The 24,027-nt window shown below is 45.3% G+C and overlaps 1 protein-coding gene across 4 annotated transcripts in view; it reads right to left on the bottom strand.

Annotated features, from left to right (window-relative positions):
- Positions 1 to 24,027, bottom strand: part of IRF2 (interferon regulatory factor 2) — an 84,943-nt gene that overhangs the window by 9,388 nt on the left and 51,528 nt on the right. For all 4 annotated transcript variants that reach the window (XM_082375358.1, XM_082375357.1, XM_082375359.1 and 1 more), the window contains 5 exons: positions 22,312 to 22,411; positions 20,851 to 21,027; positions 20,487 to 20,533; positions 11,605 to 11,722; positions 712 to 876 (listed from right to left, as the gene is read on the bottom strand). In XM_082375358.1, the coding sequence (XP_082231484.1) occupies positions 712 to 876; positions 11,605 to 11,722; positions 20,487 to 20,533; positions 20,851 to 21,027; positions 22,312 to 22,411 (607 nt within the window). The remainder of the gene's footprint in view (positions 1 to 711; positions 877 to 11,604; positions 11,723 to 20,486; positions 20,534 to 20,850; positions 21,028 to 22,311; positions 22,412 to 24,027) is intronic.

Raw genomic sequence — 24,027 nt, 5'->3', positions numbered from 1 at the left:
GGGGAAAAGGAGCCGTCACTTTATCCTGTAAGGATGGAAGAACCCACTGAACCTGGTGCTAAGCCTGTGACTGTCGGGGCCAATTCCTGCCATTCTGTGGCCATTCCCTGGGGAATTTGCAGTGGGCTCAGTCCCTGGCCCAGCTAGAAGCTGTATGAAATTGAAAAAGAAGAGGAAAATACGTGGAAGTGCCAAGTAAACTTGGTGAACGACAGAATGGAACTTGGGGTCTGAAGGTTTAGTTCGAGTCCTGACCCAAACACTTACTGGCCGTGTGGCCTGGAGGAATCCCTTCTATTCCAACGAAGGAACCGGAAGAGGTGATCCCTACGGTCCTATCCAGCTGGGTCAAACTCAGATTCCATTAAAAACATCCTTCCGAATTTCTGATAACTTGCGCAAATAAAATAGACTCAGATGAACTACTTCCCCAAAGAAATCTTCTTATTCGTTAGTCATGCACGAACATGTTATGGGTGATGAAGTAAAATGCTGTGACTGAGTCTTTGAATTGAGAACAAAAATATCCAAGAAGCTGTTGGTTGAGAACATTAAAGCAAGACTAGTTCCAGACAGAATAATCCTTAGGACACAGGAGAGGTTCTCTGCTATGTTGGTGAAACCAGTGACCCTAGACTAAAGGACCGCCCTCCCTGGTTCCTTGCTCAGTTCCAGAGTTCCCGACCCCCCCCCCCCCCCCCCCCCGCTTACCTGCGTAGGAAGACACGGGGGAGATCTGCAGGGGGTAGAGCTCGCTCATGCTGACCGGCTGCTCATCACTTTCGGTGGTCACTTCCACAACTTGGCAGATGTCTGGTGGATTAGTGACAATCTCTTGATCCTCAATGTTGCTGCCCAGATGTGACTGTCCTACGACTTCAAAGAAAAGACCGCCATCATGCACCAGCATCACCTGCCTTCACAATCCTAGCACACACTCTCGAGAAAGGAAACCTCCCCCCAGAGAGGCCAAGGGTCAGTTTCCTGGTCACCAAATGTCATCTGCCACGAAACAAGAACAAGCCTTAGCTTTGGGCTAATGTCCCTGGAGAAGCAACTTGCCAATAACCTGGCTCGCCAGGGCTATTTCCAGTGTGCCTGCCAATGGTGCTTACATGTGGCAACATCCCAAACTCAACCCGGCCACAGCCAAGGCTGCAGGACGAGAGCTGCATCCAGACCTAGCCCCAGGGCCAGAGAGATAAACAGCGCTTTGAACCTGACCCATTTCTGTTCTCTGCTCTTGCTCTAAAGGAAGCTGCTGTGCTAGTTTCTGGGTCCTGGGGTCCAGAGAGACATCACCAAACCTTCATGATGAGGAGGGACCACCAAAATCCACCCTATTGTGTCATTTCTAGCCGTGGGATGCTCCTTTCAGACTCCCAGCCCTCCTCCTCCTCTGCAGACAATGGATGTCATATCAAAACAATGCAAAAGAAGGCTTTCCCAATTCTAACACAACTTCAGAGCATCAATTCCTCAAAACGCTGATAATATGAATTCTGGCCACCCTGCCTCTGAATCCTGACTCAACTTTTTTTTAATTAAACTTTTCAGTCTGAGATCATTGTAGATTCATGCGCAGTTGTAAGAAATAATACACAGATCCCGCGTGCCCTTTACCCATGTGCAAAACTATCATACAGTATCAGGAATATTGACATTGACCATCGATGCATCTTGTTCAGATTTCCTCCGTTTCACTTGTACTCCTTTGTGTGTGTGTGTTTGTGCGTGTACTTAGTTCTGTGCAATTTCATCACATACGTGGTTTCACGTACCCACCTCCGCAGTCAAAACACCAGTCTCATGAGCACAAGCATCTTCTGTAACTGTATCCACCTTCCTGCAGCCTCCTCCCCTGGTCTCTAACCCCTGACAACCACTCATCTGTTTCCCATTTCTATAATTTTTGTCATTTCAAGGATGCTTCATAAATGGACTCACAGTAACCCTTTGAGATGGGCTGTTTTCACTCAGCAGAATTCCCTGGAGATTCACCCAAGTTTTTGTGTGTATCAGTAGGAACTGTAGGTTCCTTCAATTGGAGGAACCCAATTCAATTCACCCATTGAAGGAATTGTAGGTTCCTTTCCATTCTTTGGCTATTACAAATAAGGCTGCTATGAACATTCATGCACAGGTTTTATCTGAACATAAGTTTCCATTTCTCTGGGACAAATGCCCAAGAGTGTAATTGCTGGATCACATGGTAATTATATGTTTAGTTTTACAAGAAACTGCTAAACGAGTGTCCAGAGTGGCTATACCATATTACATTCCTACCAGCAATGTATGGACAAGCTAATTTATGCACATTTTAGCCAGCTTTTGGTGTTGTCACTGCTTTTTGACTTTAAGTCATTCTGATAGATGTGTGGTGATACCTCATCTTTGTTTTAATTTGAATGCCCCTAATGCCCTGTCCTACTTCAAACAGAGCTGACCTTATACTTCTGTTGACAATTGATTGGATGGAATATCTCTGAAAACTGGCACCCATAAACAAATGGGACCAACAATGTTTTCCCAAGGGCCTCTCTCAAAGCACTTTGCCCTCATAATCAATGTTTTACTCATGCCTGTATAAGTTATTTTAACATTTCAACACATGAGAATGACAGGGAAAGCATCATTATCCTGTTATAAATGAAGAGTGTCAGGCACAGAGGAGTACAGTCGCTTGTCCAAAGTCACACAGCGTGGATCATGGGCAGTGCTCTACGTCCCCAGCCACCTGTAAAATGTTCAGATTAGGCGGGAAGGCGGCCACATTCCAGTCTCCTTGAGAAGTTAGCATCATGGGCCAGTTCCTGTTTTCACTGCTCAAAGTATAATATTTTGATTACTCAAGTATTTCTGCTTATACGTGGGTTTCTGTTTTAATTACTTGAAGGGGGGTGATGAAGTGACTAAGCATTAAGGCAGGGAGAACATTACCTGATTTCTACTCAGGTAAGGTTTTAGAAGGCAGTGAGAATTCATGGATTTTCTAGCAAAGAAAAGAAAAGCACTGAAGAGGCTGGGAAAGGAGATTTGGGGATGTGATAAAAGACTCCACAAAGCCACAGCATACAGAATGGAAGGGAAACTGGATGCCGTGTGGGTTTTCCTGGAGGGGATAAAATTAAAGAAAAGGAAGGCAGGCTAAATATGGCAGGCAGACTCCCAAATTCTTATTTTATCCTTTGGACTATACTACTTGAGCCCGAGAGCATCAATTATGCAGCTCACCAGACACAGACTGAGCGCTGACACTGACCTCTCTCAAGTTTCTTCTGCCTCCTCTCCCAAGTAAAATAAGACGGCAGGAAAACAAGATGGGTCCTGTCCTTTCCCAAATTGGTGGGTGGAGACAGAAACCAAACGGGACGTGTGTGTGTGTGTGTGTGTGTGTGTGTGTGTGTGTGTGTGTGTGTGTTTGAGGAGGGGGTGGATAAAACTGATACCTTACATACTAAGAAAATTACGATCTTATATAGATTTGATTTAAATCAAGGCCCCTTTAACTTCCAGTCCTCCAAAATTCATTTCTCCCTTGCACTGTCATTCCTGGGAGTATAAACTACGGCAGCCATTCCAGCATCTTCCTAATTATGTCCCTTTGTTCTGACCAGGAATTCTCTCCCTCAGTGTTTTCCCCCATAAGTCCCAACTCAGCCATTCAACTAACAGAGATTTCTCGAGCATCCTCTTTGTACAAGGCACTGTTGTCAGGTAGGAAGGGTAGAGGAAGTGTAATCTAGTCCAGGATCTGGTTGGTAAGAAGTCCAGTAGGACTGGAGGCCAGCCCACAATGATCTAGAGAATAAACTGAGGACAGTAGTGAAAAGGAAAAGGGGGGAGGGGGGAGGGCCCGTGATGAAAGTTCAGGAAGTGGGATATTTTTTTTTCCAGTTCCAGGAAATCAAAGGCTTCGGTGAGGCGGCAGCGCGCTGGGCGGAAGGGGAGGGTGAGTGCCAGGCAGGAGTCAGATGCCTCTGCTTTCGGGGGGCCTCTTCCTGACCCCCCAGAACAGACTGCCCTCTCCTTCCTGCGGGGCCCTCGCTTGCTGTCCCCATGGCTTGGCCAAAACGACAGCATGACACGACCTTGTGACGTGCCTTCACTTTCGGCCTCGCGTGCCCAGTTAACGCAGTGTCCCTTTATTTAACTTTTTATTTGTACGTGTCGTCTCCCAGCCACACTGTGGCTCCCGAGAGAGTTGAGACCCTGCATTAGAACTTTTTGTCTCGAGTCACAGCACACGTTCACGGCTTGTACCGGAGAGCAGCTCAGTGAATATTTGCTGAGTAAAGAGATGAATAAACAGAGCAAGGCTCCCAGACTGCAGCCAGAGGCCCGCAGGAGTTCAGGACCATTTGTGAATACCGAATGGAACGACGAATGTTTTCTAGAAAATTTCAAGACTCCTGGCAAGCGGGCTTTTTAAAACCTAGGTGAAGGGATAAAGACATAGCAGGCCATAGCTGCCAGGGGCTGGAAGGAGGGAGAGGAAACATTTGGGGGTGAGGAAAATGTCCTATGTCTTAAATGTAGTGGTAGTCACACAACTGAGGATGTCTGTCAAAATTCATAAACCTGCACGCCTAAAGGGGGTTAGTTTTACGGTATTTCACTTAACACACATGCCTTAAGACAAAAAGTAGATAAGCATCTCTATTCAAATTTTAAGTGTATCCTGAATGCTGGTGACCAGCATAGAAAAATAAGTTTTAGTTTTCTGGGCTACATCTGGATACCCAGTTAATAAGATTACATGGTCTCTAAGACCAGGCATTGCCCTAGGAGTATGTGGCTTTGTGCCTGGGACGACCACTGCTCTCCATCTGAACACGACTGAGGGCACTTTAGAAACTTCTGAACTCGTAAGTCGCCAAGTCCAAGAGAGAAGCTGGGAAATCGCAACATGTGAGATGCTCTGTGGAAGGGCTTTACGCACCAGCCCTAATCCATATATCTCTCTTTATCCATCTATGGAGATGGATGAGAGCTGATTTCCCCTGAACCACCAAACTTTGCCCTAAGGGACAACACAGACAGTGCCACCGACTCCTAACAAATGAAAAGTCACAAGAACAGCAAGCTTAGCAAACTGCTACAGCACATTAGGTCAGAAGTGGGAGCCCTCTAGGTGCTACAGTATCATGACTGATAACCGATAATAACAAAACCTAGCATTTCCTGGGCCCTGAACTTTGTCTTTCTCACCTTGACCTATCACCTGCCAGACCTCACAACTCCACGGGGAAGACACAGCTATCACCCCATTTTAGACAGGAGGAAAAGCATCGTGGAGAGTTAAACAACTAACGAAGAGTTCAATGACTAATTCAAGGTCAGACAGCCGGAAAGTGGCAGCCTCAGGAGGCAATTCAGCTTTCCCTCTCAACAGCACCGTCTCCCTGAAAGAAAGAGTTAGGAAGTTCACACTGAGTTTCCCGGGCTTTCTAAGCCCCTCTTAGGATAAAACCTTTCAAATCTCACCTTAATAAGACTCTGGGCTCATAACCAATAGTGAAATTGCTTTTCAACAGTTCTATATTGGGTGCCAAGGAAATTCCTGAACGGTTAGGGAACTAGAAATCCACTAAGCTTCTCCAGATTATGAAGGTCAGCGCATCAGGAAAAGAGTCCCCTGCAGGCATGTAATTTTATCTGGGCCTCGGTGCTGAGACTTACAACAATATTATTCATGGCTGGTTACTGATGAACCGGTTTGATTCCTTAAAAGGTCATTCTTACCTTATTAACAATTGTTGACAACGCAGGGCTCCACCTGAGAAAGTAGTTGCCCCCATGCCTCAGAGAAAGCTCTTAAAAGTAGACTATTAGGAACGGGAAGGTTCTGTGAAGGTGGGTTGGTCCTATCACTTTGCAGCTGAAAAAAGCTGAAACCCAGGGAGGCTGGGTAAATTGCCAAGGTCACTCAGGCAGCTGCAGGGTCAAGATAAAAGCGTATAAAAGCCGGCCATCTGCATGCTGCCGTGGAGAGAAATTTCTTCTTGCCCTGATCTGAAACTTCGAGAATTTAAACTGTGAATACCACCCCTGATGACGCAGCACAGATGGAGGCAATGTCTCTTAATCAAATATATTTTAATATGATTTGATAATACCACAATCATAATATTAATTTTACCACCTTCTAACCACACAGTGAGTTTTCTGTTACACCCATTTGGTCCTCACAACAATCCTGGGATCGGTTTTATCATTTCCACTGTATTTAATATTTTTTAAAAAATTAAAAAAAATGGACCATTGATGTGGACCATTTTCAAAGTCTTTCATGAATTTGTTACCACACCGCTTCTGCTCTATGCCTTGGTCCCTTGGCCGTGAGGCATGCGGGATCCTAGCTCCCCGACCGGGGACTGAAACTGCATCCCCTGCATTGGAAGGCGAAGTCTCAACCACTGGACCGCCAGGGAAGTCCCCTCGTTTCCACTTTAGATAACGAGGAAATTGAGTCTCAGAGAGGTGACGGAGTTTGCCTAGGATCACGTGATAAATAAAAACCTGCAGAACTAGGTCTAGAACCCCAGTCTTTTAACTTCTAATCTGGTGCTCTTTTTGTTTTCTTTTTTTTAATAAACTCTGGCCATGATTCGGTTTAGGCATCCAAGGGCGACGCTGGGAGACACAAGTCTCTACGGGGTTAGTACTTTCAGAGAAGGGGCCAGACTGCCTCAGCAGTGACAGGTCGACATGGGCGCAGGGTGTGGTACACACTCTGCATTTCCGCGAGGAAACCGCATCACATGCTGCTCTGCTGTAAAGGGGGGCAAATAATATGTTCTAGTGAAAACTCAGTTGAGTTCATCACCGTGTCTCAAGGGTCAGTGGTCTGGCAGCAGAAACCCGGCTAAGACCTCATGGGCTGGCAGCACACCTTTCCCGATGGACCCGCCTAACGCCCCTTCCTTACTCTGCTGGGTTGACAGAGCTATAGCGTCCACCCCACAGTAACAAAACCCACAACCCAAACCTCTCTTTCTCGCTGGATAGGCACATGGAAGTCCAGCTGTTCAGAGGAATTCGAGTTCAAAAACAAGTATAAAAGAGGTGGACAGGGGCCAGGTCACCAGGACCCTGGGGACATGCGGGTCTTTGTTCTGGGGGGTTGGGGGCAATGGTGACATGGTAAGACTGGCATTTTTTAACAAATGACTGTGTGTGGAGAAGGGGCAGCAAGGAAGCAGAGCTGAGGCAAGCACGAAGGGGACTGGGAGTCGCATCTGAAATAGAAAGAAGGGGACGGATCTGAGGAATAGGACGGGGGAAGCCAGGATTCGATAGTTAATTATAAATAAGGTGGAGGTGTCAAGGCGGAAAAATATATACAGCCTCGTAAAAAGTCGGCAGCTTTCCTGGGTAAATAAAAACTCCCTAAAGGTTGAAAAAAACCTCCATGTCCACTGCCCTGGGTTGCCGGTGCACGTGGTGACCGAGGGCACATCCCATGCAGCCTCAACTCTGTGACCTTGGCTTTTCCAAGGTCCAGTTCACTGAAGAAAAACAAGATGTATTATCGGTTGTGTCTGGGTTTACTGTGAGACCTGGGTTCACACCTCACACGGACTTTCCTATTGCTAAGAGTTTTCTAGGGGTCCTGATAAAACCGGATGCCTTGTCGCTGGCCCCCGCTCCTGAGGGATGAACCAGCATGGAAAGCCTTCACTCGCTCCTTCTCAAGAGGGGTGCCTTCCATCTAAAGAACCACCCCAAATCTACTTTTTATCTTGTAGATGGAAATTTTCATATCTTAAGCACCAGAGAAAATGGCAAAAAACAAAAGCAAACAAACAAAACAGGGAACAAAGGATCTGGAAAAGTTGAAGACAGTTCTACAGCCTGGCGTCACCTTTGGCCATCCTCAAGTCATTATGAATTCTGGTACCAGAGGCTGCCAGGCTTGAGTTATAACCGTGAGGCCCTGGGGGCACCCTAAGTTTGGTCTCTTAGTTGTGAATCTGTTTTGCCCCACCCCCCTTTTTTTTTTTTTTTAACTTTTTTGTTGTTGTTCTGCTCCTGTCGATATTCAAGTTTCTAAGCTTGGCTGAAAAAAAGCTACTCAAGGTTTACTTTAGATAAAGTTGGTCAAATTTGGAAGCAACTACCAAAAAAAGGTACACCCTAGAAGGTGCATTTTGGGCCACCAAAATCGACAGAATTCAAATTACATTATTTCCTAATTGTCTATGTCTAGTCACCTAAGGCCAGCTTGATTTACTTCAGGGTCATGAATAGCCTCCCTCATTTCACAGCAATCTTTGTTTTCTTAAAGGGTGGGGTTACCTTTTATCAAGAAACACAATGGAGTTATGAAGCTCCGCCTAGGCCAGGGAGAAAGAATGTCCGCACCTGCTAACTTCTCACACTGGCCTGGAGGTGATTTCAGTACAGCTCAGCAGAGGCCCTGCTGACCTGGGCAAGAGGCCAGCAGGGTATTATCAGAACCATCCAACATGTTGCTGGCTTCTTCCGCTTCCTAAAAACAGAAGTTGCCGCACACACAAAATAATTCGATGTGAAAGAAAAGTAAAAATAAAAATGAGTCTTTTTCTCCCTCCCCTTAAAGGGATAGCAGGAAAGATCTTTGGAGGTGCTGACCTGTGCATTTAAACAGGAGGGAGAGATGAAACGTGAAAAGACCTGGTTTAAGTAGTGAGATGCTGCCCTCCTGCTTGGAGTGCACAGACTGCTAAATCTGGATGTACATTCAGCCGTTCCGGACAAGAAGGCAAGAGCAGGACACTGCCCACTGACCATGAGCGTGTGCACACTCGTGCGTGTGTGTGTGTGTGTTTTCCTGCCATCATCTGCCGCAGAAATAAAAGTAAAACACAGCAGCAATCCAGCAGGAGTTCAGCTGTCAGGGTAACAGTACATTTCGTGCTTTACCCCCTTACTGGATTCACTTAGCAAACAGCACCCCTCCCTCCAGAATAAAAATGTACTAGGTGGCTGGCCTCCACGGGATTAAGATATTGATTTTCAATCTATCTCCCTAGTGACAGAGCCTACTGACAACGAGAAAAATGCTCTCATAGTAAGGACTCGTTTCAGCTCCCATTTTTAATCTTATAAACATGGGCTTATAAGAGTAGAATGAAAACATCTTGAGGTTTTCATGTTGGTGCCTGGATACAAAACTGGCCGGAACTCTGGGTTTAGAGACAAATGAATGGAAAGCAAGAAACGGTTTCGTTTTTAAATAAAGCATTTTTTAAAAAGTAAAGAGAGCCCGAAAGAGAATCTCTCAAATGCCACAGCGGCCTTGGAATCAGAACCCCTGTGCTTCTCATCTCGGTCCACACATCGCAGAGGCTTGGATTGCTAATTACTGGTCACTTGGGAGAGTGTAGACAAAGCTCTGCGAAGGGTTTAAAATCTGAGCTAGTGCTGCTGTCAGCAATAATCACAAATTACCCACTTCTTTAAAATACTTGCATGGATCTACTTCATTTATCATTACATACCTTCACAAGGGTCACTGACTAATTACAAAGAGATATTCAAACTCATTTTACTGGCATCCATTATGATTTTATTGTTAGGAAGAGAATCATTTAATCCAGTAGGTGACTCTCTAACCAAACCTGGCCTTCGTCTTTGCCCCAGGATAGTGACTCATTAAATTAGTACCAACACCGTGTAGCACCAATCATACCATAAGGGCAATGAACAATTGACCTGGCAGAGAATTTACATACTGAAGGCTCAACCAAAATGTTAAAAAAAAAAAAAAAAAAAAAAGGTAAAGAAAACTGGTCCAATTCTGGCTTTTGTTTGGCATTTTATCTGAGGCTGAATTCACCTCCTTAATGAAGGGGAGCTCCAAAAGCCAACCAGCTGCCTCGAAATAAGCTGAATCTTAAGAAAGCGTGCCTGGGAGATTGGCAAATATCTTCCTTTTTAAAAAGGGCTCAGTGGGCAGAGGCTTTCTGAGGACAGCCTGCTGAGAAAGGGATGACAAAAAACCCAAGTGCTGGGGAAGCAGCTCTCAGCCGTGGAAAAAAGGGCCCAGGAGGGAGGAGAGCTGGGCTTCCGGTCAGGCGAGCGGCCTCACTCCAGAGGGGAAGTGAGAAAGATGCTCTCTCTCTCCGAGAGTTCACGCGGCTCAAGATGACTGTGGAGCCATCTGTCTCTATGCAAAAGTGCCCCATTCAGACGTGAGCCCAGCGAGGAAGGCAAGGCCATCCCGACATGAGATACAGCACGTGCTGAGTCTCAACCCAGGCTTCGTTCCTTCTTCACGCTGCACGCTGCTGGAGACCTCAACGTGCAAGGGAGACCCTGCACGTGTGATTCGACTTCCAAACTCCAGACAAAGCCCAGGGGAAGGGGCAGCGGCCATGGCCTCCTGTCCCTGCTCAGCTGAGAACCCGCACACGGAGGTCGTCAGATGTGAGGCCCGCTCTTGCAACAGGATGTTTCCTGTTCTTACCAGCATCAGAAGCCCTAATTGTTTACAAAATGGAACAAAATGTAATGAACCAAAAGGTACTGAGGTTCTGGATTCCAGGGCTGGAGTCAGAACACAAGGTCAGGCCTGGGCCTCCTCCACTCTTGCAGAGTCCCTACCATCCGTGCTGGCAGCACCCCAGCGGGACTTCAGTGAGATGTAATTCACACTTGTCACCCACCTGCTCCTGCTGAAAAGCCTCCAGGGGTGGTGCTTCCATGGCGTGTGTATGTAAAACATTTGGGCACTTTACTATCTGCTATACTTCAATTTTTAAAAACTTTAAAAAAAAACCAAAACAAAACCCACACCCTCCAGCAGTCTGGGGATAAAACCCAACCTCCTTCCCGGGGTCTTCAAAGGTCCCCGTGAGCCCGCACCGCCTCCCTTCCGAGGGGCCTCACGCGCCCTCCCCAGGAGCACTGGCCTTCCCTCTAGTCCTCCAAGCGCGCTCTTGCGTCGGGACCCACGCTGCAGGTCCTCACCCACTGGCGGCATCTCATCTCTCCACTCTTTTCCTCTGGCACATTTATCACAGACGGTAATGCTGTTGTTACGTGCAGTTTTTATTTGTTTATTATGTGTCTTCTTCCATGAAACTAGGGATTGGGCCCGCCTTGCTCCCCAACCTATTTCTGGCTCACAGCGCTACGTCTGGTATACAGAAGGCACTCAACACTCTTTGTGGGATCACAGTGTGCCCTCTGGCCACGGGCCTCTGTTTCCCCATCTGTGAGATGAGCACCACCTCTGTGGCAGGCCCATCACGGAGCAGATGCTGAAAGGACTCATGGGGACAGTCTCCCCCCTCCTTGTTCCCAGGTTAAGTAAGTCACACCTTTGCCCACGTGACCAATTATTGAAAGATTGAGAACCGCTAATCCTTAGCCGCTGGGGGGAACATCCCCATCTCATCTACCTATTTTTTTGAGGCGGACCTGCCTCAGTTCCTTTATCTGATCCTCAAAGGCCTTTATTCTTCAGCCCTGAAATCTGGGGGCCTGAACTTGCATTTTGAAACGGTTCCAAGACCTCCTCCCGCTGACTATGTTATTTCAAATCACGTTTTACAAATTCTCGACCCCAGGGAGCTACTCGTGTGTATAAAAAAATGAGATGTCAAAACAGTTTACCTATGATGTTCACCGTACTATCCACTTCATTTTTTATAGCTGAAGTCAGGGCCGCATACTCAGGAGAAAGATCACTTACTCCATTACTAAGCCCCAAAGATGACTCAACTGGTTCTTGCTAGGAAGAAGAAAAGAAAAAAGAATTGAGAACACTTCCTTTTCCCTCCCTGTGCTTAGCTTAAATTCTACCCTCTGTCCACTTTCTTTAATGCCAAGGTCATGTTCGTCTCCCAAACGCATTCCCTACGTGTTTTAAATCAGCCTGGAGCTTAAGAAGCACATTTCTGCGTAGAGTGTCTCGCCAAGGGTTCCCTTTCTTTCCTTTTCCTTGGAGGAGACAGTATCCGTGCACCTGGCTTGCCCTCCTGAAATGCTTACCCCTGCACAAGGTAGCCCTAGGGTTAAGCGGAGCTGTGTTACCACCTAGGTAAAGCACTTTGCTGCCGAGATCCCAACTCATCCTTCTCTGAGGGAGGGGTGCGTGTAAGACTCAGCTCCTGGCTTTCTCTCTAAGGGAGGAATCCTGCCACCTCTTTTATAAATTCAGAGGAAAAGCTCTGCCTCAACTATCAGCCCAAGGACGAAATCCAGAGGACATGGTGGATGAATTCTTCTTGGATAGGGTTTGCTCTGGATTCTGGCCACTGGAGCATCCTGCCCCAGGGTCGGGGGGCAGGTGGCCGGTCACACGGGCCAGACTCATAGCCAAAGCCTCTGCCACCCCGTGGAGTCCAGTGAAACAGCCCACACCCACGGCTCCACAGGCATGCCTTCCGAATGCCCATGCAGCCCAAGAGGCTACACATTCATATTAATGAAACTAGGAGAACAAACTCCTCTCCCTAAGCTTGGCTCTCAATTCTGCTTTATTCAAGTGCACCAGAGCCCTCCAACCTCTGAACGCGCCAACAGCTCTGGGAGAGCCAGCGCTGGAGTACAGACTGACTTCCAGCGTTTTGATGAGAGAGCTTCTCCTCAAGGGGAGATTACACTGGCGTCTATGACAGCAACAGAATCAGACAAAAAAAGCCACACGTGACAACTCCTGGGGAGACCAAACTGGAGAGGAGGGTGGAGGGGTGGGAAGAATAGAAGACAGGAGCGAAGATCATGTGAGGTGGATATGACTGTGCTTTGAACAATTTAGAGTGGATGCTCCAAGTCATGCAGGGTGTTCTTATCAATTTATGTGCTGCTTGGAACCAATGATGAACCCCCCCCCCCCCCAAATCTTAGGGAAGCCACCTAGGGAAGGAGGGGGAAACTACCCCCTCCCTCCCAATCCCACCTGGCAAATTCCTGCCATGATAACCATGGCTTCAAAGACATCACCTCACTGTATAGCTCAGTTCTCAAACAAACAAACAAACAAACAAAAAAAAATCACACATGGCAGGGTTGACCAGATGTACCAAAGGTTGAATCCAGGAAGGGCCCAGGACAGCCCCACTGGGCAGAATGTTGATCCCTTTCTCCTGCAGCATCTCTTTTACAAATTCCAAAGAGTTTATCCTTTCTGGGAAGAAACTCCCTTGCCTGTGACTTGAGTCACCACCTTTCTCTTCCTTTAGAGGCAAACTCCTGACTGTGCACCTGCCTTCCCACCATCACCTCCTCACTGCACCACCGTGAAGCCTGCAGTCTGGCTGCCACTCCACTTGTGGAATCAAACTCCCAGCTCCTGGGGTAGGGGTGGTGAGACAGCCTGGCTTTGGAATCACATGAGCCTGGGGTCCAAGTCTTCCTCTAGTTATAGGACTTCAGCCTCTTTAGTGGTCTCTTAGGATGCTGCGGACAGCTGTAAACTGAGGACAGTAATAGGACCCACGTCATAGGGATAATGGGAAGATTAAATGAGATAAATATGCACCTGGCACCTATTATTAAATAAGCACTCACTATTATCTAAGGTCACCAATAAAACTCTACTATCCCAAGTCCAGTGACCTTTCCGGAAGTCTCTTTCCCTCAACCCCACACTCTGACATCCAACAGGAAGGCCTGTACTCTCCCCACTTGGCAACAAAATCTATCTGTTTCTCCACCTTTCTGATGGCATCCTTCTCCCTGGCTTCCTCAACGGCCCCCTTCCCACCTCCCCACCATCATGCCCCACGTGTCATCTTCTTCCCCTTCCACCTCTTCAATTCCCCAAAAGGAACTAAGAACATTTTAAGGAATTATGGAAAGAACTGCTCGTTTTCATGGGTTTCTTTTGTTGCCAAGTTATTATTCACTCATTCTGCCTCTAGGCTTCTTATAAAGGTAATGAGGCAGTCAGACTTGCATATATTTAAAAACCTAAATTATTCTGATTTCTCAGTTGGAGACTTCAAAGAGTTTCACATGATCTACAGTGTAATTAGTGGCAAGTGATACTTCTATCACACTACACTTGAGAAAACTATGACTCACAGATGAAATTAGTTTTCCAAGATCACACTGCTTTTACTCTGAGGAGATACAGGAACTGAACTCACATCTTTGGTCAGGCAACATGGTCCAATTCCAGTAGTTTCTGTCTTAATAAACCCCTGGATCCTGTACTAATTCCAATGGAGATTGAGACTGAACTATTTTCAACATTGTTCTACTCCCCAGATCCCCACCTTGCCTCTTGCGCTCCTTCTGTAACGAAACAGAATACTCTACCAATGGAGACTGAGTTGGACTACTCTGAACATTGTTTTACTTCCTCCCATCCCCACTTCCAAAATAACCTGCCGATCTCCAAGTCTTCGGTGCCAACCTTCTCACTGGTCTCAGAAGGACAATACAGCAGACTGTATAGTGAAATGCAGCCACCACCTCCCTGAAAGGTCTCCCTCCAGGGTGCAGGAAAACAGGGATCTTCACTACACTCCGCTGAAATTTTTGAAATGACTAGAATAAGAAGATCGAAACCTAAACTATGTGTTTTTTTTTAAAAAAAGCAAGGAACCCAAATTAAGAAAATGGGTGAACGTTTCTCTACGGAACATGTACAGAGATCCTGCAGGTCACGCACGGCCTTTTTGCCCACAGCATCTCCTCCTCCTCTGTGATGCACACTCCTGCCCTGTCCCCTGTCTGGCTGTACCATGACCTGGCCTGGTGAATCCTGAACTAGCCTCCTCTTTCTGTTCCCTTTCTTACTTTAGATATAGGCTCTCCTGTAAATCACCTTGCCCCAAAGAAAACCAAAAAACAGATTGTGCTTGGGTTCGGACCGCTCCATGATCTATTAACTCCGCCAAATATTTATGCCCAAGAACCCTTCTTCTCATGATAGAATCCAAGGTTCGTTCTACAGTTTACGGGGCTTTTTAGGCGGAAGCAAACCAGCACCAGAGAGCGCTCAGGGGCGGAGGCAGGGGCGGCCTTCCTCAGACCGAGAAAATAACATTCCTCTGGTTGGTCTCAAAGCCATGCTTGCTGGAGGGGCTTGGGGGTGGGCCGAACGGAGGACAACCAGGGCCACTCATTCTGTCTCATCCTTGTGCCACAGCCCTTGTCTAGATGTTCCCTCCTTTGAGGCCAAATATAATGGCCGTGAGACCATTTCCCATCCCCAACCTCCAGAAATGCCCTACTTCATCTGTGCAAAGCCAGTCTCCTCAAAGCCAAATATTTAAGGGCATCTCCAGGTCTCTCTACCAACAAAAATCTCAGGCTGACAGCTGGGCTTCATGAAAGTCAAAGTCGGCCCGGGGAACTGCACACTCTATACCTCGGAGGCCCCGAGGCCACTAAGAACAGGAGTGCGACTGAAACAGGCTGCGGCCTCCTGCCTAGCCCTGGGAACACCTTCCTCCCTTGGAACTAGGCCGTCTTCATTCTCTTCCTCGCTGCTCCCACTGCAACTTCCCCTTAGACTTCTTTCTTTGGCTGGCTTTTCTCCTCGTCTTCTCCTTGGGTCTCCGTGTTCATCTCATGTAGCTTCCCTCTTGGAGAAGGCATCTGTTCCCACGGCCTCCAACATCGTTCTTGGGCAAATGACCACACACCTGGCCTCCAACACTCACCCGAGCTCGGTGCCTGTCAGATCCAACTGTCCACCTGGTGTCTGCTTTAGAGGGCCCTCTGCCCTTTCTAGCCCATCAAGTCCACAGTGAAACTCACCCTCTTCTCCACAAAACATGCTTCGCTCCCAACATCCCCTCCAGGAAGCTTGAGAAGTCAGGGCCACCTCTTGGATCCACACCTGGCTTCCTCCTCCACCTCCTCTTCCAGAGAAATGTCTCCTCCTCTCCATTCCAACTGCCACCATCTTCATCTAAACTCTCTACCGCAGTCTCTCCCCCCATCTGCTGCTTCCCATCATGGTGAGACAAGCCTCCCTTAAATATCAACTCCTCCATGCTCCAGATCCTCCCCAGGGAGCTCAGCTGTGCCTTATCTCACAAAAGCATCCACGGAGGTTATTCAGCCAACCAGTTTGCAGACTGTGCTCTGAGCAGTCCTCTCAAGAGCCACCAGGAGGACAAGGGAGGCACCAGAGCGGGCAGGGCAGGCCCCTCACCTGCTCCCTCCAGGGCAGCTCTGATTTCATCTCTTGAAAGTTCAGGTGGGTTGCCGGCGTGAGGCTGAAAAACTGAAGACCCCTTGCAACCCATGGAAGGATCACTCCAGTATCAGCCCTGACGGGTGGTCGGTCATTCAGCCTGTCTTTGGACAGTGGCAGGGAGCATACTGTTTCGTATCCAGCTCAAGTCACTGTTGGCGGTGAGAGCTCTATTAGAAAGTTCTGCTCAGCCAATACCTGCTTTTCTGTAACTTCCACCCAGAGGCCTGCACTCAGAACTGATACAGACCAGTCCTAGTCTTTACCAAGTGACATTAGAGACAGTCCCTGATTATGTCTTCCATCATCACACCAATGTTTTAATCTGGAAGCACTTCACAGTTTCGAAGCATGCATATGTCCTCTGCAAACAATCCTCTGAGGCAGGAAGTATTAATTCCGAATCCTCCCTACCTACATGCCTTTGTTTCCCCTTGTACCCTCACTCAGGCTCCGGCTCTAATGAAGCCGGTGTCCTGACTCATCCAGCGAAGACCAAACAGCAGCTCTGATCTCCAGGGCTTCAAGTATGATCTGGTGCTGGGGAGTGTCCACCAATATACTGGAGAGTCCCCCAAGGCCTGGATCAGAGCCCACAGCTTCCGAGAGGCTGAGAGGCACTGAGCGCCGTGAAAGAGCACAGGTTCTGAGGTTGGACTAACCTGGAATCAAATTCCAATTCCATAAAGTGGAGCAACTCTGGGAAAATTACTCAACGTCTTTGTGCCTCCATGCCCACATACGCGAAAGAGAGAAAACCTGCCCATCACAGGGAGAACTAAATGAGATAATAATCAGAGCTGAGAACTGGGTAGGGGCTCCAAAATGTCAGCTACCACCTCGCTGTTTTATCCACCTCTTTCCTTACTGATCTCGGCCTTGTGACATTTTCTGAAACACCAATATGCTCTGATGATGTCCCATCTCATACCACTCACTACTGTGTTTCTTACTCATTTCCTTAGACAGCCAGTTACCTCCACGCAGGCAGGGCTTAGTTCAAGTAAAAGATGGCTCACTGAGTGCACAGCAAATACTCCCAAAGAGAACATCAGGGGATATAGGGGCAGCATTTCTGCACATATTACATGGTCAATGAGCCTTGGGTCTCAGGGAAGCTATTTAGGGAGGAAACAAAGAGCACGGAGATAAATTGCCTGAATAGCCCAAGAAATGTTCTGACAGTGGGCCTGCATGCTCTAAACGTCCTTTGCTAGTTAAAACTTCAACTTGATCAACTCTACTCCAATAAAAAAAAATTAATTAAAAAAAAGATTAGGATTTCTTCAGGTATCTTAAAAAAATTCAACTTGAATTAAAGGAAGATTGGGAAGAGCTTGTTTTAACAGCAAATTTTCATACCTAGTTACTACATACAAGACAAATTTTCTCTGCGGAAGAAACCAACCTAGTCTATCCAGTTGCATATATATATATATATGCACAGAACAGAAAACTCAGAGCTTAGGTGTTTGACAAACAATAAAAAGTAATGTATTAATAGCTCAGTAAGGATAAGGTCCTGTATATATATAATTCCAGACAACCTAGAGAATTAACCTTGGACCACTCCACAGAAACATTCACACTATGCAGTCACGAACCACAGAACTTGGGGATCCCACTCGCCTTATCCACGTTCCGAGGCTTCGTCATAGGACAGATGCGAGTACGTTTAAATTCAAAAGTTAGGCTGCTCTTATTTCCGACGAATCACCTGCCTTCTGCTGAAGGAACAATGTCTCTATGAGGGCCATGTTTCGGATACTGACCATATCTACATCACAGGAGGATTTCTCACTGTACTCTCTGCTGGGACCCACGTGGCGGCACCTGAGAGGAAATCTCTCACTTGCTTCCCTGGGTCAGTGCGGGGCCTGGCCATGTGGAAGACACTGCCATTGGTGATATGACTGCAGATGTCCTTTACTTACAAGAACACCAAGTGTCATCAATTCTAAGGTGCACGTTCCTCACATTTCCACACCCCTGAAATGGGATGTGCCTTCTAATCAATTCTGTGTCATGATTTCACTGCAAGCAGTTTTTTCTTGCTTACAGATAACATAAAATAATGGTGCATCTTCCAATCGCTGGCATCTGATATTCAGTGAAGTCTGGTGGTTATGTTTGAGCAAAGCTGGCTGAAAAGTGAACATCTGTTACTCCATTTTCATTTCTCCATGAACTGAGATTGTGAAATTAAATCTGCATTCTAACCCCCCCACTCCCTCCTCCCCATATATTACATTTATTTATGCATCTATTTAGTCAACAAATACTCATTCATCTATTCAGTGATCAAATATGTATTAATTATCTGTTCTGTACCAGACACTGAGCTAGATGCTGTGAAACTAGTAGCAAATATGATATAGCTGTACTTAAGATTATAGCAGATTCTTCAAAATCACATATTTGTGGAAGTTACACTTTTCTGACTAAACAACAATAATCAGAATGTAGACCCTAAAAAAATCCAAACTGTGGGGAACTTGATACAACAAATAACAGGGATTTTTCATTGCAAGAAAAAAATAAATTTTTTTAAAGTAATTTAGGGGAAACCCATAGGTTACAAAAACTTGAGACATATCCAAAAATCACAACATGTGGACCTTATACGGATCTTGACTCAAGTAAACAGACTGTATCAAAATTATGACACTTATGAGACAAATTGGAAATTTGAACACTGAGTGGATATTTGATGTTTTTGAGGAACTACTGTTAATTTTTTCAGATGCAATAATGATACTGTGTTATTTCTAAAGAGTGTCTATCTTTTAAAGATATATACTGACATAGTCATGAAAGAAATAAGATGTTTGGAATCTGCTTTAAAATTTTGGGCTGAACCATATGAAATTGTTTTTGTAAGTCAAAAATGGTTGAACATCTGCAGTTTCATATTAGATGTATGGAAGTGGAGGGAAGGAAGTACTAATGAAATAAAATGGCCACGAGCTGATTAATGCTGAAATCGGGGTGATGGTCTACGAAGTACGTTTGACTCACTTGCCTCCTTCCTGTGTATCAAGTTTTTCCATAATAAAAAGTTATAACAAAATGAGGCCTATACTATGCTATATTTAAAATAAGTCACCAACTAAAAATACTGGAAGTGGAAACTGGAGGTCTCACTGCTAAAACACTCTAGCTAAAAAATTTATTTTCCATTGCAGGAGTAAATGTGTCTGAAACTTTAACAATTTACCTAAGTTTTCCCTCTACCTTCACAAGTCAAACTGAAGTGTATTTTTTCCGATTATTTTGACTAAGTGGCTTGCTTTTAAACATTGTGCTGTCTGGGCAATTTGGTTTTTCTTTCAAGAGTTATTCTAGAGTAGAAACCAGAATACTTGGCATCTCTTTTAAGTTCAGTTCTAAATAACCGTGTGAACTTGGCCACATGTCCCACTGCCCTTGGGTCCATGTCACTCAACTCTCTTGAGCCTCTGTTTCTACATCTGCAAACAGGGCGCGGTGAAACAGACAATCTTCTCTCTGATGGTCTATCAGTCTGGACTGTAGTGTCTGCTCTTTGCTTAGCAACTGGAGCTCACCCTCGATTTTGCATGGGATATTTGGCAGTTCTCTGGCTATTGAACAAGGGCCACCTAATCTACACACAAAGACCCTCACACTGCAGTGGATTTCAGACTACACAGCCCACTGAAAAGCTCACACACACAAACGCATCCCTACGGAAAACTTTTGCAAGTTATGAAAGCTGGTTCTATAGTGGAGCAGGAAAAAAACTATTGAGATCCACACGAATAGAGGGCTTGAACAGAAATCTGTGTCCCCAAACTAATGGCTTGTCATGGAATATCTGCATACGTACATACATACATACATACATACATACATACTGGGTTGGCCAAAAAGTTGGCCAACACAATACATATACATAAATATAGGTAATACATTCTAATATAAGTATATACTATTTAACATACTTTTAAAAATATTTAATGGCCTGAAAATATACTTAATATTATCAGATAGTAGCTGGTTGCTGGAGCTTAGCTGGAACTAAGTGACATGCTGGCAACAGTTGCAGGGACCAGATGGAGGCTTGAGACTGTCAAGCTCAGCATGGATTTGTGAGTTCATTCATAAATTGCTCAGGGAAGTTGGATGAAGCAGGGGATGTGTGTACTTGAGTCTACACGTGGGTACATGCCAAAGAGGAGACGTGTAAAGCACATGAAACACAACAGCAAAAGAAGCAAGATTAAATACTTCACAGAGATCACATCACTTATTTTTATGAGACAGAATATGAATCATTAGTCTGATCACAACTTTGGCCTCCTCTCCGAACAAAGATTACCTTGATGTGCTTCACTCTGTCTTCTTTTTCTGTCTTTGGTTTCTTTCCTGTGGCAACAAAAATAGTTCTGGATTAATTCATGAAGAACAGAGAGACATTTTCCCTAAGTTAAATTCTTTCTGAAACTCTCAATGAATTTATTGCTTTAATCTGTACATGGCCAAGATCCCAAATGCTTCTTTTACTGCTTTTGGGGGCCCTGAGGGTCATTTTCCCCAGCCAGGTAAGGGCAGAATTATCATCCACAGTGGGAACAAGGGTTGTATCCTTGCTGTGACTACAGATGTGGAAATAAAGAAATCACAAAGGTACTATAAGGTATATTAAGCGATCGTTGTTTTAGTCAGTAAATATCTTTATCTACCTTTCTTAGAAGGTCGTTCAGATAAAGGCAACATTCGGTAGACTCTGAAGGCATTGTTTCCTTTCTTTATGCTTTTATCCTTGACTTCTTCAATGTCAGGCAAAGAGTTCATGGCACATCGAAAATTCGCCTTCCATGTTTTTGGATCAGGTTTATCTACTCCTGGTTGATGCTTTCCTAACAAAATAGTTGAAAGAATTAAGGTTAAGAAAAAGAGGGGAAAAATTATTTCTAGAGTAAAAATTTCTGGAAACAGGATTGCTGGCAGATAGTACAGAGAACCCTTTTAATTCTAGGCCACACCTACAGTGAGCAAACCTCCTGGTTTATTTGGGGCTGAGAAGGTCCTTGGGATGCAGGAATTTTTGTTTTAAAACCCGACAGTTCCAGGCAAACTGGGACAAACTGGTCACCCTGGCTCTATGAAATAGCTTGAGAGAAAATTATAATGGTAGAAGAACGGACAATCAAGGTAAGGAAAAGACAAAGCTAGGAGGCCAGTAGACCGACAAGCACAGGCAACTGGAAGGTCTCTTTTTCATCTGATTCTCAAACATTAAGTAAAAGTCCGTTCCTGCAAATAGCTCGCTAGTTAAATTTTGTTACAAATAAATATAATCTTGACTACCTTTGGGGGAGATAAATTTGACCCAAGTTTATACGATGCAAAACAAATAAGTTCTATATTCCCCTGGTACACACCTGGGGAACCTCATCAGAAAACCACATTTACAGGAAATTTAAGGACTACGTTTTCTATGGAATGGGTTGAGCATCACTTCTTTTTTTAAAAATAAATTTATTTATTTCTTTATTTATTTATTTATGTATGTATGTATGGCTGCGTTGGGTCTTCGTTGCTGCGCGCGGGCTTTCTCTAGTTGCGGCGAGCGGGGGCTACTCTTCATCGTGGTGCACAGGCTTCTCATTGCGCTGTCTTCTCTTGTTGCAGAGCACGGGCTCTAGGCGCGCAGGCTTCAGTAGTTGTGGCTCGCGGGCTCTAGGGCGCAGGCTCAGTAGTTGTGGTGCACGGGCTTAGCTGCTCCGCGGCGTGTGGGATCTTCCCGGACCAGGGCTCGAACCCGTGTCCCCTGCATTGGCAGGCGGATTCTTAACCACTGCGCCACCAGGGAAGCCCGAGCATCACTTCTGAGTGATGCAGGCTGTACCCCACGTGTCCTAGATGTGCCTGGGAACAAGTCCCAGGTTTATCAGAGCTATTTTCATGAAGTCATAAGCCAGGAGATTTTATATATGTAGTAAAAATAAAAATAAACGATAGCTAACAGTCTACTGTATAACTGAAATTTGCCAAGAGAGTAGAACTTAAACATTGTCACCAAAAAACAATGTACACTTTAAATATTCTGCAATTTAATTTGTCCCTTATACCTAAAGGCATGAAAACAACCACAAAAAAAGCAACAGTGCTGGGCTCTATAAACAATGCGGGGTTAATACCTGTATGGATGGCCCAGTTTCTAAAGAGCGGTGCATCTTTTTCCACATCCCACCCGTGTCTAGCTGCATGCATCCAGGGGATCTGAAAAATCTTCTTTTCCTGAAAAAAAAAAAAAAGTAAATAAGCACTGCAGCCCTGGGTTTCAGGCCCCCATTGCAGAGGATTATAGCTAGTTCTAGCTAGTAAGATTCCCTGCTAAGTATCACTGGGTTTGCTGAGTATCTACTGTAAACCAAACCCACTTCCCCACTGGGCCCCAAACCTTGACAGTCTACCAGGTGAGATTGAGAGGCAAGTGGAGTCTGGTAGGATAAAAATAAATTCCAAGGTCAACGGTGATGATCTGGGAAATGCCAATGTGCCTCCTTTCCTTTATAGGAACACAGGTAACTGGCCACTTAATGAAATTTCTAATGCTTAGTCTTATGATCTACTCCCATCACTTGGTAAAGAGGAACTCCTTCTGCCTTAGGTAAATTAAAAATTAGGCAACTCTCCAAATGAACACTCATTTTGCTGCTAAAGGGAAGTTGGGGGTGTCTGCGGCCATCACAGAGACTAATTTGTCACAGAGACTAATTATCTCAATCTGCTCACGCAGCCAACAGAAATAAAAGATTTTGTTCTAATCCCTATGTGTCTACTACCCTGTATGAAATAGCAATAAATACAAACAAAGATGTACCAATTATATGAAGATGATACTCCTTTTCTGGAGAAAAGTCCCTCAAGTACAGTTCTTCTTATAGCAGGCCCTCTCCATCTCTCTTATATCCCAAGAAGTAACTCAAAATTGCTTAAATCAATCCTGGCAAACATATGATTAGAAACCAGTGCTTTGGAAACAAAGTCACACTTGCAGTAAAACTACTTACGTGAAACTTGGTTCACTTGGCATGTTCACATGGTCTCAGTTTTGGTTTTTGCAACACCCTAACGAGCTGCGTGTATGTTATTTTTTCCGCTTTACAGTTGAGGAAACTGAGAAACAGAATTAAATTTTCTAGCCAAGGAACTTATAGTAGTAAGTATCTAAATTCGAAACCGAGGTCGTGTAATCCCATATTCAGTCACTTACTCATAACACCCATTGTCTCCCAGGGTTTAGATTTAGATTTCCTGTCCTACAACAGATCTGGTGACTTGGACTCCATGGAGATTAAAACCCAGGAAAACCGTATTTTTTTAAGCTCTCAAGGTAGGTCTGATAATTTCTAGGTATGCAGATCTCTGCACAATACACTGGAGCAGGAAAGAAAATGTCAGTAGGGATTTTCCACAACTTTAGTCTCACACAATGAAAGATACAAACGGTCCCCACCGACCCAAAAGGGACTTGGCCCTCCCCATAGAACATATTGCAAAGCCTGAACTAAAAATATGTCAGAACATTTGAGATCTCCCCAGAACTGTTAAAAGGGAAAATTCTATGTATTTAAAACTTAGTAAAGAAGAACTGAAAGCGAGAGATTTTTCATAAATCCCTCCTTGTTCATGCTGTATCATCCACCGAGAGAGGGCAGGGTTCCAGGTTGGCCAGATTCAAAAAGGGCAGTGGTCAGAAGAGGGCTGAGTGAAACTTTATTTCTTACTGTAGATGAAAATAAGAGGGCAAAATCACTTAATGCAGTTTCTGACATTGACATGAAAGCGAAAAACATGCAAATGAATTTATCTCGGTGAAAGATTTTTTTCCTGAACTACACAACCAGAAT

The sequence above is a fragment of the Balaenoptera borealis genome (genome assembly GCF_965194805.1).
Source record: "Balaenoptera borealis genome assembly, chromosome: 21".
Lineage (NCBI taxonomy): Eukaryota > Metazoa > Chordata > Mammalia > Artiodactyla > Balaenopteridae > Balaenoptera > Balaenoptera borealis.
This window is presented reverse-complemented; position numbering and strand designations above follow the sequence as displayed.